General features: G+C 40.9%; 1 protein-coding gene across 12 annotated transcripts in view; it reads left to right on the forward strand.

Moving 5' to 3' along the window:
* Positions 1–17,330, forward strand: part of STIM1 (stromal interaction molecule 1) — a 258,245-nt gene that overhangs the window by 223,687 nt on the left and 17,228 nt on the right. For all 12 annotated transcript variants that reach the window (XR_006355528.1, XM_043991779.1, XM_043991776.1 and 9 more), the window contains one exon: positions 13,686–13,863. Coding sequence is in view for 11 of the 12 variants with exons in the window: in XM_043991779.1 (XP_043847714.1) it covers positions 13,686–13,863 (178 nt within the window). In the remaining variant the exon portion in view is untranslated. The remainder of the gene's footprint in view (positions 1–13,685; positions 13,864–17,330) is intronic.

The following is a 17,330-nucleotide window of genomic DNA, read 5'->3' on the forward strand; positions in this document are numbered from 1 at the left end:
ACTTGTAGAAAAGGCCAAATGTTGTCTTGTATAAAGAGCATTAGTTTAGAGGACCTTGATTTAAATCTTGGCTCTTCTACTTCCTAATTGTATAACCTTAGGTAAGACCCTTCCTATTTATGGGACTTGGTTTTTTTCATTTGTAAAATGAAGTATAATAGACATAAGTAGAGTGTAGCATGTTAGTGATTTTTACTCATAAAATGGAATGAAAAATATGACTGAGAACATGGATGCCCAGAAAAGAAGTGAACCTATAATGTGGTCAAAGTGAGAGTTAACAAATAAACAACCACATGGCTGTTCATCTGGACATCATGATGTAAAACCAGGTTTCTGACTCCAATCAATAGGCTAGACGATTTTTTAAAGATGTCCTTTCTAGTTCTCAATCCTATGTTCCTTTGACTTTATGCTTTGACCTGGGTTTGAACATCATTAGAGACAGTCTGCATCATAAATTTAGGGGTCGGATTAACAAGTATTTGTTAAATGCTTCTAAGCCCTGGGTATACAAAAAAACACAAAAACAGTCCGTACTCTCAAGGAGCTTACATTCTAATGAGAGGAACAACGTGTACATAAACAGATCTATAAAAGATACGTACATAGTAGTTGGAAGGTAACCTTAGAGGGAAAGGCATCTGGGGAACAGGGAAATGCCTCCTCTACTTTCAGTCTGCAGCTTTGCTTGGTCTGAACTCCATGGTACAAGATAACTTTTGGGGGTCCTCCTCACCCTTTCTAGCTTCTTTTTGTATATTTTCTTCCCTCATTGTCCTTGAGGGCAGGGACTGTCTTTTTTTTTTTTTTTTTTTTTAAGTGAGGCAATTGGGGTTAAGTGGCCTGCCCAGGGTCACACAGCTAGTAAGTGTTAAGTGTCTGAGGCCGGATTTGAACTCAGGTACTCCTGACTCCAGGGCCAGTGCTCTATCCACTGTGCCACCTAGCTGCCCCTAGGGACTGTCTTTTAAAAAATTGATATCTCCAGCACTTGACACATAGTAGGCAATTAATAAATGTGTATTAGATTAGTGAATTGCAGAAGGTGGCATCTGAACAGTCTTGAAGGAAGCCAGATTTCTGAGAGGCAGAGGTGAGAAGAGAAAGCATTCCAGTGCAAAGGCCCAAATAATTGGGAGAGTGGCAAGTAAATGGATGGAGGGGAATAATGTGTAAGAAGACTGGAAATAAAGGAAGGGACCAGGTTGGAAAGAGTTTTCCATGTCAAACAGAGGAAATTATATTTGTTCCTATTGAAGTATCAGGGAGTTATTGGAGTTTGTTGAGCAGGAGATGTGACCTGGTCAGACCTGCACTTTACGGAAATCACTACCATATCTGTGTGGAGGATTAATTAGAGTGTTAAGAGACTTGAGGCAGGGAGAAAAATTAGGAGACTATTTCAGTAGTCTAGGAGAGGTGATAAGGACTTAAATTAGAGTGGTAGCTGTGTGAATAGAGAGAAGAGTATATCTGCCACAAGACTGGAGAACTGATTCCTCAGGTGCTGAATCTTCCCTGTACCCAAACTTACAGTACTTAATAAATGCTTATTGAATTGAACCAAGGCAGACTATTCTCCTATTGGACAACTGTAATTTTATGTTAGAAAGTTCTTAAAATGGTCTTAAAATGAAACTGGTTTTAAAATGAAAATGGTTTCTTTGCACCTTCCCCCATTGGTCCTAGTACTGCCCTCTGGGGCCAAACAGACTAAAGCTAATCTCTTTTCCACATGTCCCACTGTGGTTTGACATTCTGTGTCACACTGACCTTGTCTGGTCAGCTGTTCTCACTCTTCCTGGCAGAGGAGGGGTGTGTGTGTGTGTGCGTGTGTGTAATTTTCCTTGTAATTTGACCCAAATGAAAAACTCTCACCAAAGTAGTGTCCTTCTTTCTTTTGTATTGTTTAGTTAGATCTGTGATTTATTTAATATAAGTATTCCCTTTGCCAGAACCTTTCATTCATTTAAGCCTTAGTTAAGTGCCTACTGTATACAGGTACCAGAAGAGATATAGAGTCTAGATAAAACATGATCCATGCTCTTGGTTGTGGGGACCGATTTTTAATTGGGGAGTGCTAGCTAAGCGGCTCGCCACAATATTGGGGCAAGGCAGGAGACCGGCAGCCTCCCTCAAAACAGAACAAGATTTATTTTAACAAGAACGAACTTAAAAAAAAACAAACACAAACAGGATCAATAGGATCAAGGAAAAGGAAATAAAATGGGGAAAGGGAAATTATAATACCTGAAAAAATACCACTGCCCAGGAATCAGCTGAAAATACGCGGCAGAATGCCTGTCCCTTTCTAGCTTCCACCTAGAATGCCCAATTCTCCTCCCCCAAACCTAGAAACACCCCACACAGTCCCAGCCAATGGGATGGCCGCTCTGACAGTCACATGACTGCCCTCACTAGGCTTCCAATCATTATAATTTTGCCAGGCCCATGTAGGTGTTGGGAGTGGTGATGATGTGAGGTGCCAGCACCATGGCAACTGCTACAACCAGTGGGTGGAGCACCATGCGGTTTTCGGAGCCCCAGGCCAGTGTGCACTGGGCATAAATACCTCAAATAACAATTAGTTCTTTACATGGTAGAGCTAGAAGGTATCACAGAGGGTTAAGGCAAAAGCACAGATAATTATAGCACACAGTATTACATGATAAGGATGTTATGTGCAAAGAAATTGTCTTGTAAAGTCTGAGAGTGAAGGCCATTACCTTCTGGGGGCTTGATGAAATGAAGAAGTCATGGAAGTTTCTTGGAAATTTCATTTAAGTTGGATTTTAAAGTGTTTTATCAAAATTATTGGGGGGCTAGGCTGGGTTTTCTAAAATATTGCTACTTAGCAATTAATGGCTATTGCACCCTTTTTTGGCAGGAAGCATTCATTACTAATTAATATCACATATTATTAAAGTATTGACTTCGTGTCTCCCTGACCTCCCCACTAGTTCCAGGCTTACAGGCCTAAACAATTACATACCCAGCTTATTGAGCCAAGAGGGTGAGGAGAGCGGAGAGTCCCAGGAAGAAGAGAGCCAAGAGCCAAGAGAGCCATCACTACACATAAATTTAAGCTAATTGGTTAGCATCATTCAGCTCCATTGATTGACGTGAAATTCCAGCCATCAAGGGGTTGCTTCTTCCCCTTGCTAATCTGAAGGATCAATCTGCATTCCTTTTGTTAAACTGAAGGCTCATCCCAGGCTGGTTTCTGGTGAGGGGGAGAGAGCAGCTAACACATCTGGGTTTCTCCTAGAAATTCATTATTAATAATTATTTTCTCACAAAAGGATGGGTAGAAATTCAACTGGGGAAGTTGCTCCACACCTTTTCTCATGCTGCACAATACAGCAGTTTTCCACTGGTTCCTTTTGTGTCTTGGGGTACACTGCAACACTAGTGTTGCACATCTATTTTCTTTCCTTCTTATGGTATCAGTCCACTTTCTTGCCATAGGTTTCCAGTGATGTTTTTCATTCCACCGTATATACACAATAAGTCATCAGTAACATACTACACCCTACTTATATCTACCATGCCTCTTCTCATTGCCCCTTATTTTTTTCCTAATTTTAATTTGCCATATACATGTAAAATTACTTTAGTAAAATACATCATCTAGCCTACATTGTTGGGAATGCACTATTCTTGAATATGAGATGGAGAGACATGAACTAGATTATAGTACACTTAGATGAATTTGTAAGTGGTTGAATGACAAAGAATAGTCATTTATAACTTGATATACTAGAAGGATGTCTTTAGCTTTTAAAAATTTTATAAATGACTCAGATAAAGGCTATGACATACTAATGAAATATGCAGAATATATAAAATTGAATGGCATAGCTAACACATTGGATACAGGATCCAAAAACTGCTTGACAGACTACAATAGAGGACCAAGTTTAAGATGGAATTTCACGTGATTAAATATAAAATGCTACATTTAAGATGGAAGAGCCATGGCTAGATAGCAGTTAATCTGAAAAGGTCGGGTGTGGTGTTAAATGAATTGAAGACTAGTATGTATCAGTTATTTGATATAGCAGTCAAAAAAATCTAATGCTTATTTGTAATAATGATTAAAAATGATTGAAATGTTTATTCTCTTTGCTCAGAGATCCTGCTGTTAGCCATATACCCTAAGGAGATTAAAAAAAAAAATGTTCCCATGTAAACCAAAATATTCACAGCATTATTTTCTATGATAGCAGAGAATTGTAAATAATAGATATCCATTGATAAGGGACTCATAAAGAAATTCAGTACATAACGTAATGGAATTATTACTGTACTGTAGGAAATGTTGGATATGAAGGATTTGGGGAAGTATGGGAAGACTTAGGAACTGATGTGGATCAACATTAGCGGAACCAGGAAAGCAATATTCACACTGACAGTAGCAATGTAAATGCAAAGAACAGCATTAATGGAGCTGAATACTGTGTAATTATAACAACCAAGTATATCCCCAAAGAAAAAAAGGTGCATTTCTCTCACTTCTCTGCAGAGATGGGAGACTGTACATATGGAATGTGGCATCTGCTGTTAGACTCATTTCTATATTGGCTTGTTTTGTTGAGTTACTTTCCCCCTTGTTTATTTTGTTGTTGTTGGAGAGTATGGCGTATTTCAGGTAGGAGAGGGTAGAGGAATGGATCTAGACATAAAGAGATGGCGATTGATAGTGCTCTTATGGCAGTGGCCCATTAGCTGTGCTTTTCATAGTTGAGGCTTGGATGCTTCCCTTGCTTCTCCACAGCTCAGTGCACCTGCCTCTTTTCTTTCCAGTGTTTCTTTTCCCTTATCTGTTGGAGAATAGAAAGGCAGATAAATGGGATTGTTAGAACTTTCAGTAAAGTAAGAGTAAATAAGCATTGAGGGAAGGTTTATGGTTCTCTTATGTGACTAAAGAATATGAACATTGGAAGAATTTAGTGAAGTGGAAAGAGTACAAGAAACCCTCTTATACTTACAACCTGTATGACACTGCATCAAGGTGTTTTAGTAGGGATGGTGCTGGACTTGGAATCAGGAAGACCTGAGTTCAAATCCTGCCTCATTAGCTGTATGACCAGAGGTTCAGTCACTTAACTCTTTGCTTCAGGTTCCTTAGCTCAGAATTAGGGATAATGGGGACAGTAACCCTTCTTTTCAGGATTGTTGTGAGCATAAAGTACTACGTAAATTGTAAAGCAGTAGGGAATGTTTGTTGTTTAGTTCTGGCATGTCTTACTCTATGTGATATCTTATCTTGGCAAAGATATTGAAGTGATTTGCCATTTTCTTCTCCAGTGAGAGATGAAGAACATTTTACAGATGAGGAACTGAGGCAAATAGGGGTTAAATGACTTGCTCAGGATCACATAGCTAGTAAGTGTCTAAGGCTGAATTTGGACTCAGATCTTCCTGACTCGGTTCTCTATGCACTGCACTACTTAACTGCCCTTAAAGGAATGTTTACTCTTTAATTATTACTTTTCTGAGCCTCAGTTTTCTAATCTGTAAAATAGGAATTGTAATCATGGCACTCTAATTGACAGGACTGTTGTGGGAGAAAGCATTTTATAAATCTTAGAGGACTCTAGGGATGTGAGCTGTCATGGGCTTCATGATATTGATTTTCACTATTGGCCTCCTGGTTCCTTGTTTGTATTCTGGATAGAGCAGTTTGTCAGATGACTGTCTTCCAGAAAAAATGAAGCATTTATCTGTCTATAGAGAAAAGTATATTTTGTGAAGCCAGCACGGACTCTGATCTAAGAATGCAGGCTTCCACAAACAGTCCTGTCCATAATGGGCACCTTTAGCTTTTGCTGCATCTTTTTCTGAAGGGCCTGTCATCATTTGGAACTGTGTCTCTCTGATCTCCACTCAGCCAGACACTTTTGTTCTTTAAAACCTCTTGTAGTCAAGAGTCCTTAGTAGTCTCTGTTGTTTGCCTGTGGCTCATCGCCAGCCCAGTCAACACATACTTTCAGGCATGTGTTCTCTTCTCATGGTGCCACAAGGCTGCCCAGGGATCACTAGGATCTCCTGGTGTAATGAGCTCAGGTGGGTCACTGTATCTCTTAATCCCCAGAGTTGGTTTCGGTTCTGAGACAGTTGTTATTCCAGGAGAGTCAGACTCCTTGGCCAGTTCATCCACTTCCCAAATACTGTATTTTGGATCACCCCTGACTCCAGAGCCAGGACTCATACCTAACTATCTGAGGTCTCTTGGTGGCCAAGACAAGAAAAGCTGGGAGACCAGAGACAGAGTGTCTATAACTTTACCTTTTCTCCCTTAGCACAACCTTATCTATGAAATAGAGTTCAATGTAAGAACTGTTATTTGGGCTTGGGTAGAATTCAGAAGACAGAGGGATATGTGGGCTGGTAAAATTTCTCTGCAGGAAATAAATTTCAGGAATCTATTACCTCAGTGGATGGTACAGTCTAAAAATAGATTTAAGAACAATGAGGTTATTTATGGATAAGCAGGGATGTCATAGAGGGTGAGCCTAGTTTTCCCCAAACTCTCACTGTTAGGGTTCTGATCCTGAGAGATCAGGGAGCTTTTGTTAGGTTTTTCTATTTTTTTCATCCAACCCACTTAACCAGATTTTATACTCCTCCTCTTCTAGTCTTGTTTCCTCTAGGAAGCATTCCCAGACAATTTCAACCCATGCCAGTCTTTCCTTTCTGAGTTTCTATAATAACCCTTAGTATCTGTACTGCAGTTTAGCTCTTGGTTCTGCCATGACTTTGTTAAGGGCTAAAATGCTAGCTAAACTGTCTAAAATATCTAATGAGTGGTCGCCAATAAATTATGAGCTTTAGCAAGAGTTAGACTTTTAAGCATTTATTAAGGAGAATAAGAATTTGGTAAAGAGAGAGAAAGGCCTAGATTCCTATCTATTAAAGGGAGAGCACATTTCTAGGTCCGCTCTCCACCAGAGTCTAAAGGAAAGAGCGTGAGACCAAGCGCCAGTCTCTTCCTTCCTCCTCCCACTAGCCCGCATCACTTCCTGATGCCAAAGAAAAGACTCCTGGTCTTGCACTCAAAGACCTTCGCTTCATGGGCGGAACTCTTCTACAGTAAGTCTCCAGCAGGTGGCATCATTCCAATCGTTACAACTTGTATTTGCTAACAAGTTCATAAAGGTTGGACATAACTCCCAAGTTGGACTACAAGCTCTTGAGAGCAAGCACTGTTTATTAGACATTTATACATCCCCCTGTTGAGGCCTCAGGATCCTGTCCCAGAATATCCTATATTCTTAGAGATGAAAAACCCCTTAGATATCATCTAGTCACACAATAAGAATAATTCCTCTTTCCTTAGTGCTGTAAGGAGCTAAAATTCTAGCTATACTACTAACATCTAATGAGTGGTCACCAATAAATTATTATTATTTTTTAATTTATTTTTTGTAGGGCAATGGGGGTTAAGTGACTTGCCCAGGGTCACACAGCTAGTAAGTGTCAAGTGTCTGAGGCCAGATTTGAACTCAGGTCCTCCTGAATCCAAGGCCAGTGCTTTATCCACTGTGCCACCAAACTGCCCCAGTTGCCAATAAATTATAAGCTTTAGCAAGAGTATTTAAGTGTTTAAATATTTGTTAAAGAGCATTAGGATCAGAGAGAAAGGTAAAAATCTAACTATTTCCAAGAGACCCCAGCATCCGACCTGCCATGATGAGGTCAGGAACCAAAAAGGGCCCAACGCTTCCTGTGAAGCTGGGAACATTCTCCCCCCCCCCCCCCCAGCTCCAAGCTAATTGGCTGGCAGCTTTGTTAGAAACACCCATGAGCAAACGAAACTACCTGATGCCAAGGACCTGACCACATGGCTTACCCTCAGACGCCTTCTCCTCATGGCGGAGCTTTCCTACAGTCACTCTCCAGCAGGTGGCGTCACTCCAGTCGTTACAGTGCCACAAAGCTTAGAGAGTGCTTTCCTCACAACAGGCCTATGAAATTCTCATTAGCCTGTTTTTTTCAGATGAGCAAACTGAAGCCCAGAGATTAAGTGACTTGTGTCAGGTCACACAGCTAGTAAGTCTCCAACCCCCTGGCTGATGGATGAATCACCTAGACAATTTCCCTGATAGCTTCTTTTTTAAATTTAAAAAATAATTTTATTTTCTCCCTCCTATCTCTCCCTTCCCTCTCCCCAGCCCCCCTCCCCCCAGACTGGAAAAAAGGAAAAACAAAATCCTTATAACAAATAGCCATAGTCCAGCAAAGCAAACCTCCATCTTGATCATATCCAAAAAAATATGTTTCTTATTTTACATATTAGTCCATCACCTTGTTATGGTGGGAAAATGGGGTATGGGGTTGGGGTTCTTAAGAATTCCTCTTTAAAGAATTACACCCTCGGGCAGCTAGGTGGTGCAGTGAATAGAGCACCGGCCCTGGAGTCAGGAGTACCTGAGTTCAAATCCGGCCTCAGACACTTAACACTTACTAGCTGTGTGACCCTGGGCAAGTCACTTAACCCCAATTGCCTCAACAAAACAAAACAAAACAAGAATTACACCCTCTTGCACACAAAAGCAGTTAGGACAAAATGGTAGTTTATTTAGGGGCAAGGGAAGGAGGAGGGGGGAAACCATGAAAGAAATCCTTGGACCTTCTCATGGGGAGATAGGTATGGAACAAAGCACGTGGCTCTGAGGTACCAATCTCCTCAAGCAGGAGGCTGGTAGGTACTTTTATAGGGGACTGATGGGGGTGTGACCATTTGACTGTGGAAAGTTCCTTTAGTGAGGGAGGACCATCCACCAGTGGTAGTGACTAAAGGAATTGGGTGAGGAGTGGCTACAGATCTCTCAAGCCATCTCTCTCTTCAGGACACAAAGGCAGCAGTCACACCCAAAGTTATCTCCCCAAGGGTAAGGGAGATCAGAATGAAGGGTGGAGGTCCTGAAGCTAGCTCAGTCCAATCTGGTTCCACTTATCTCTCTAGGCGTATCTGTCCTCTGGTTTAGTTTCTCAAGGAGAAGATTCCTCCATGTGCCCCAGAGAACTTCTGGGGTACTTTGGGCCTACAACAACCTCTCTGTCAGGAGGTAGGTAGCATTATCGATCATTAGTCCTGACAACATTTTCTTGAATACTTCTAGTGATGGAAAATTCACTTCTTCATGAGGTAGCCATTTTGAGACAGCTTTGATTATCAGGAAGAGAGAAAACATATAATGCAAAGAGTGCTTGATTTGTGGCTGTGAGGGAAAAATCCATCCTCTTCTCAATAATTCTCAGGAACTCAGCAGCAAGGTGACAAAGGCTCTTTATTTTCTTCTCATGGGAAGGAGGCACCCTAGTGTGCAGCTAGTGGGTGCCCAGAAAGGGGGCTTGCAGGCCCTGTTTTATACCCTAGTCCCTAACTCGAATGGACCCTCCCCTTTTTCATCACTGGTGGGGTTACAATCTACATGCAAAAACTAGCTAATTGGAACGCAGTATTCCCACCCCTCTTCCTTGTATGGGCATAACTCAGGAGTGGACCTTATACTTCCTTATATGGGCACAACTCTGGAGCTGATCTTACTGAGACCAGGGCTCCTTGAACCATGTGACCTTGCTAACCTGAGGGGGAGGAGGGGATCTGAGACCTTTGTCCTACAAACAGGTCAGGGGGATTATGACTGACTGTTATATCCACATTGAGAGGAGACAACTACCCATTTCTCACAGTGGCCTAGAGACCTGGGTTCAAATCCTAGCTCTGGCACATCCAATTATGTGACTCTGGGCTTTACTTTACTAACCTGTAAAATGGGAATGATACTCATACTACCTATCTTATGGGGTTGTTGTGAGGAAAATACATTGGAAACCATAAGGTGCCATAGAAATGTGAAATATTTTAATTATATTGAACTGTCTGCTTCCCAACTTCTCCTAACTTACTCTCTGCTCCAAGCCTTTTCTGCCTACATTTCTAATTGAAGTTCTTAATGTATTTTTGATGATGAATGAAGCAATTGAAATAAACAAAATCTTTGCATTAGTGACTTTCTCTGGCTTATGTCATCAGATTGGAGGTAAAGGACAGGGCTGAAAGGGTGTGATGTGTAAAACTAAATGTGGTCACATTATTTCTGTCCCAAGTTCAGGGAAAATTAGGTGGGGTTCCTACTATAGTTGTTACTTATAAATTAGAAGCTTTAGCAGCAGTTTGGGGCATTAAGCATTTATGTTACTAATACTTGGTATGCTTTAGCATACCAAGAGAACACCTGAGTCAGAAAGTTAAGAAAAGGCCTATCTAGCCTAGAGCTCCAGCCTGGCCTGCTTCTTCCTCCAAGTCCTCCACCATGAGCCTGTCCAAGAGCCAAACTGCAAGTGGAAGCTTTCTCTGCATCTGGAGGAGAGGCAGGCCTTACACACTGCTTCAAGCTGATTGGTTAGCATCACAAAAATCCATTGTTTCATTGGACTTGAGGGCGGTCCATGAGCAGAATATGCCACGGTCAGAGAACCCACCCCCTGAGAGCCAGCATCTCAGGTTGGTATGGTTTCTATCAAGTCAACTTCAAGTGAGTCAGTCCAATCAATCTTAATAGAATCTCCTCGAATGGAGGGGTGGTGGGGGTGGGGGTGTTGTTGGGCATTCCAAAACCCATTATTTTCTCACAAGGGGAATTGGGGGCATTTGCGTCACCTCAAGATTTCTCTACTAAATTTTTTAAAGGCCTATTTTTTGGTGGGGAGAGGGATATGATTTGAGAAGAAAAAAGTATGACCCAAAAGAACAGTTACATAGATATATCTCCTCCTCTATAAGGTAAATTGGAGAAGCACAATTTAAATTAATTAGGGATTCTGTTCTGATTATAGGCCACTGTAATTTAAAGATCAGGAAATTGTCTGATTCCCCTAGGCTGTGGGCTACCAGCACATAATCTGGTTTGGGGCTCATGCAATTCTAGCTAATTCCTTCCATTAAAATAGTGAGACAAGTAGTGATTCATAGAATCAGAATCTTGAAACTGTGTAGAATGCAGATGGAGTTTAAAGTGAAAACAACATTGTGCAGCACTCTTTCCAACACTAGACTTGCAGTCCGGAGACCTGTTAGTTCTCTGCCCTACTACTGAGACTTGTGCTCTGTTTCTAAATACCTACCAGTGTGACCTTGGGCAAGGACAAGTAATTTCACCTCTGTGGGGCTCAGTTTCCTCATCTTTCAAATGAGGAGATTGGGTTCTTTAATATATCCCATTCTCAGATTCTCAAAGGGAAGAATCCCCTGAGTGATTATTTAGACATATTGACTGGAGAGACATTATATTCTTCCCAAAGACCTTTGGGTGTCTTTGAGCTTGTCCTTCATTGTCACAGCCCAGAGGCCCTTTGTCCCTCTCAGGACTCCTGGAGGCTAGCCAAAAGCACTGTAGGAATTGGACTCTAAAGCCAAAACAAAAAGTCTTTGTTTTCTATTTCACTCATCCCCAGATCTCTCAGATGGTTCTCATTACATTCTAGTCTTTCTACTCCAGTGGGGTTAGCATCCCCAACACATACATAAGTACCTTTGTACTTATTGAGCCTGCCTCACTCCTTTAATTTTCCCCTCTGTCATCCAGTTCTTAAACATCTTTTGAAGCTCAGCTTGAGTCTGTCTTCCTTCTAGAAGACTTCTAAAGCATTACAGCCCTCAGGAAACTTGAAATTATTTGAGTTGTCACAGCCCTTAGAGTCTGTGGTACTTATTTTAGCATTTGAATATGTGAGTTTTATCTCTCCAACTTTACTATGAGCTCTTTATCATCTATCTTCTTCCGTCTTTCTTGTGGGACACTAAATCAATATGTCCTGAAAATTTACTGTGTTGTGTACTGTGAAGGGATAGAAGGAGAAGATGTGGCCCCTGACTCAAGGAAGCATTTAGAGAGTTTGGGAAGGATTCCTGGAGGAATTAGGACTTGAGCTGTCTCTTGAAGGACAGATAGGTTCTAGAAAAAGTGAGGAGGAAGGAGAGGCCCCTTCAGGTCAAAAGAATAACAAATAAGGTATATAGGTGAGAATGGGACAATGAGATTAGATAATGAATTTTAGGCAGTGAGATAGGAGAGATGTTAGATAAGTAGGGTCTTGAATGGTTCAGAGAGTCTTCCTACCACTGTGATCCTAAAGTATTTATTAAGTTTCTTGGGGGCAGCTAGTTGATACTACAGTGGCGCAAGCCCTAGCCCTGGATTCAGGAGGACCTGAGTTCAAATTCGGCCTCAGGCACTTGACACTTATAGATAACTTACTATGCACTATTTTATACACACACACACACACACACACACACACATATTTTGTACTATTATATATTAAAGGACATTCTGTATGGTGCAAAGGGTTATGCAAGGTCTGAGGTAGAAAGTCATTTCCTGCTGAGAGAATCAGAGGAAGCTTCTAGGAGGAGGTGGTATTTGATTTGATGTTATAAAAGTGTAAGTAGTAATTTAACAGGTGAAAATGATAGAAGGCTGATATAAGTGAAATAAGTAGAACCAGAGAAACAATATAAACAGTGACTATAATAGTGTCAATTAGGTGGGTAGTAACAACTGAACAAAAAAAAAAGGAAACTGAATCTTGGAATTTTAAGGACCAAACTTGGTCCCAATGAAGAGATGAGAAAATGACCCTCCTTTGCTTCTTTGCAGAGATGAGAGACTGTGCATGTGGAACATTGCATACTTGGTCAGTGTGTTGGTTAATTTTGCCAAGTTGTTTTTTTTTCCTTTAATTTTTATTCTTTGTAACAAGAGATATCTAAGAGGAATGGGGAGGAATATATTTAGAAATAAACATCATATAGGAACAGAAGATATCAACCCCCCAATTTTTTTTTTTTTTAAAGAAAATGATAAGGGGCAGCTAGGTGGCACAGTGGATAGAGCACCGGCCCTGGATTCAGGAGTACCTGAGTTCAAATCTGGCCTCAAGACACTTAACACTTCCTAGCTGTGTGACCCTGGGCAAGTCATTTAACCCCAATTGCCTTACTAAAAAAACAAACAAACAAACACTTACTAGCTGTGTGACCCTGGGCAAGTCACTTAACCTCAATTGCCTCACTAAAAAAACTAAAAAAAAAAAAAAGAAAATTATAGGAAAGACATTCTAGACCTAGGGAACAATGTAGGCCAAGGTCTGATGTGTATAGAGGACAGGGATTTGAATTTGAATGGGATATAGAGTACATATAGGAGAAAAAGATTAGATGAGGTTGAAAAGATAGAGTATGGATTATCAGATTATGGAGGGCTTTGAATGCTAGACAATAAGTATCATAGTTATTTGTATATGTGGATTTTCTCCTCTGTTTTAATTTAGGGCAGAGAAAAGGTGATGTTTTCATTTTTGTAGTCTGAGTACTGAGCACAGTACCCTGCACACTTTAGCCACTTAATAAACTTTTGTCAGTTTTGTCTAATCTAGACTGAATGTCTCAGGGGCATTGCAGACACTGAGACAGTCATGGGGTGTCCTTAGAGGCAGTGGGTTAGGCTTTGACTGAGGCACCATATCAAGAAGGATTTAATTGCTACTGTTTCTGTTTGGTGACCCTGGTCCCACTGTCTGTGGCCCTGCCAATCAGAGACATGCAGGAGAGGAATATACAGATAACTGGATTGGGGTATGATTAACCTGCTTGCCATTCTCTTTTGCAGTGACCCGCCATAACCATTTGAAGGACTTCATGCTGGTTGTGTCCATCGTCATTGGGGTGGGTGGATGTTGGTTCGCCTACATTCAAAACCGATACTCCAAGGAGCATATGAAGAAGATGATGAAAGACCTGGAGGGGCTACACAGAGCTGAGCAGAGCCTTCATGACCTCCAGGAGAGGTATATGAGTGGGTCTTCAGAGACTACTGTTGGGAGAGGGGAGTGGGATGCCAACTTTTAGGATGAGCCACTTCATTCATTCACTTATTTATTCATTCATTCATTTGTTTATCTGTCTATCTATCTATTTATTTATTTATTTTTGGTGAGGCCATTGGGGTTAAGTGACTTGCCCAGGGTCACACAGCTAGTAAGTGTCAAGTGTCTCAGGCCGGGTTTAAACTCAGGTCCTCCTGATTCCAGGGCCGGTGCCCTATCCACTGCACCACTTAGCCGCCCCTTAGTCACTTCTTTGATCTTCAATTTCCTAATCTGTAAAGTGAAATAATTGGACTAGATGATCTCTGTGGTCCCTTCTTACTCTGGATCCTATGAAGAAACTTTAAAGACATCAATCCCTCATTTTATAATTGAGCAAATGGAGATCTGGAGAGGTCAGTTGCTTTGTGTCACACAAAAAGTTAATGACAAAGCTAGGACTCAAATTCAACTCTCCTTATTCCAGTGTTTTTTCATCCTACCATACTGGCCAGAGAATTAAAAGAAAATAATCTCTCTCTATCACAAGAGAAAGTGTTATCTTTGATCATCCTACCTCTGAACCTTGCTAAGTTGTGTATATTCATGAAATTCTCTGGCTCTAATAGTCATCCAGGCAATATCCTTGCTTCTGGACAGTCAAATGAATAGTTGACTTCACTCTCTCCAAAGAGAGACTTTCACAGTTTGCCTTATACTATATTGCAGGTTTTAATAGCCCTTATCATTAGGAAATTCTTTCTTATATTGAACCTGAATTTCATTCATATTTATTGCCCACGTGACTTTAGAAAAATCTTTTTTAGGCTTCACTTTCTTGGGATAGGGTTTACAGCCAGAAGGGGCCTTAGAGATCATTTAGCCCAATTCCCTCATTTTTCTTTTGGTTTTGTTTTGTTTTGTTTTTTTGCAGGGCAATGAGGGTTAAGTGACTTGCCCAGGGTCACACAGCTAGTGTCAAGTGTCTGAGGCTGGATTTGAACTCAGGTCCTCCTGAATCCAAGGCCAGTGCTTTATCCACTGCGCCACCTAGCTGCCCCTCCAATTCCCTCATTTTACAGAGGAGACTAAGACCCATAATGGGCTAGGGATTTGCCCAGATCAAAACTGTAGTAAGTGGCAGAGCTAGATTTTTGACCCAGGTCTTCTGAATATAAATCCAGGGCTCTTTCCATTATGTCATGCTGCCTTTCTTCTATCTAAAATGAAGGGGATGAATCAGACAGTATCCAGTCCTGACATTTTGTGATGTTTAAGTAAAAAAACCAAGAAATAATTTACATAAGACAAGACAGATACGGCTATAGAGAGCAGCTCTCATTCAGCAAGAACTTGTTGAACATTTGTTATATGCTCCAGGAAGATCACAGAATCATAGATCTGAAACTGAAAGTGACAGTATAGGCCAGCTAGTTCATTCACCCCCTCATTTTACAGATGAATGATTAAGGCCCAAAGAGACCTCTAGTGACTTGTCCAAGGTCACACAGGTAATAAATAGTAGCGTCAGAACTCAGAGATTCTTTGTAGCACTCTTTCCAGTGGACACAGTCCCTGCCCTCAGGATACACTCACCTTCTAGGGGAGAGAGAGACAGGAGCCATTGGATAGAATGCTAGACTTTGAGTAAGCAGATTCAGATTCAAATCCTACTTCTTCAGACACTAATTAGCTGTATGACCTTGAACAAGTTGCTTAACTTTTGTCTGCCTTAGTTTCCTCATTTCTAAAATCAGTATAATAATATCTATAAGCACTTACTTTACAGGGTTATTGTGAGCCTCAAATGCGAAAGTGTGTGTAAAGTGTTTTTCAAACCTTAAATCACGAAACAAATGATAATATTATTACTAATAATTATAATATTATTATATGCACAGGTTCAGTTCACTTATTAAGCAACAAGCTCTGTATGTACGTGACACTAGACTAGGAACTTGCATCATAAAGATGAACATAAAACAGTCCCTGCTCTCAAGGAATTTATATTCTACTGGGGGAAACAACATGTGGAACAAATGCAAAGTAAATGTTGAGTAGGGATGAGGAGCAGCCCCCATTGGCAGTAGCCCTTGTGGTCCTTGAGCTGAGTGTTGAGAGGAGTGAGGGCATCCCGGAGATAGAGTGGGGGGAGCCTGGAGCCAGTTGTATCCAGCCGACTGCTGCTGAATGAGCCAAAGTGGCACGGACTATGAGAGAGATCAGGCATGGAGGAAGTGTGATCACTGTGCTCAGAGAAGAGCAGGAGGGTCACCAAGTGAGTGTCACAGCCACTGCTATTATCCTGTTGTGATGTGACCTTGAGCAAGTGACTTGACTTCTGGGTGCTTCAACTTCCTTCTCTTTAAATATGGGGCTGATGACAGTGTTGCAAGAAATAGTTACTATGATGGATATAGAGAAGTGTAGGAAAACACATGGATTGATGCAAAGTGGAGTTAGCAGAGCCAGCACAATAATAAATATGATGACTGCAGCAAAGTAAACACAAGAAACAGTAATAAGAAAACATTCAAAACTGCTGTAAAATTATAATGACCAAGCTTGGCCCAAAAAAAGTGATATGAGAAGTCATTGCCCCATATTCTTTGCAGGGTTTAGGTACTATGGATATAGAAGACTGCATATAATGTCTGACTTTTTTGATGTGTCGGTTAGTCTTGCTGAACTGTTTTTTACTTTTCTTTTTCTTTGTTATAAGGCATAACTTGGGAAGGAGAAGGGAGAAATACATTAGGAAATGTAGGTAATATTAAAAAAGATAATATAACCCTCATTGCTCCGCCAAAAAAAAAGATAATACAGATATACTTTTTCGAAGATGGGGGTTAAGCTAGGTGATCTCAGTTGTGCTCTCTGGATCTGTTCTTTTGTGATTCTAAATATTTGAAAGGCTGTTATATGGAAGAGGGTTAGACTTCTGCTTTCCTCTAAGGGAACTGGAATAAACGGGGGTGGGGGGGGCTGAAGAGAGGGAAAGGTGCAGGGCTTGGAATTCCTGGCAGGTGAGTCTGAGGACCATAGGAAGGTGTATCAGATTTCCAAATAGGAGAGGGATTTGGCCAGAGATGGGCTTTGGAAAACTGATTTTGGTTCTGTTTGTAGGAGGGATGAAAGGAAAGAGAAAAAAAGAGAAGACCAGGGAGAAGATTATTGCAATCCCCTAGGAAGAAGAGCCTGGGAACTCGTCTGGCAGGGTAGAGGGAGGGAACCCCAGGGGTGAATGGATAAAAAACCTTAAAGAAGAAGGATGAATAGAATTTAGGTTGAGTGTAAAGAGGAAAGGAAGGAGCTATAGAGGGTCTTGAAACATTATGAAGTGTTTTGCTTCTAGTCTAGTAAACTATATCTAGAGTATACCCTTGATAAAAGTTTAATAATCTGGTAAAAAAAAAAAAAAAGACATGAGGAATTAAATTAGTCTGGCA

This window comes from Dromiciops gliroides, chromosome 3, assembly GCF_019393635.1.
Source record: "Dromiciops gliroides isolate mDroGli1 chromosome 3, mDroGli1.pri, whole genome shotgun sequence".
Classification (NCBI taxonomy): domain Eukaryota; kingdom Metazoa; phylum Chordata; class Mammalia; order Microbiotheria; family Microbiotheriidae; genus Dromiciops; species Dromiciops gliroides.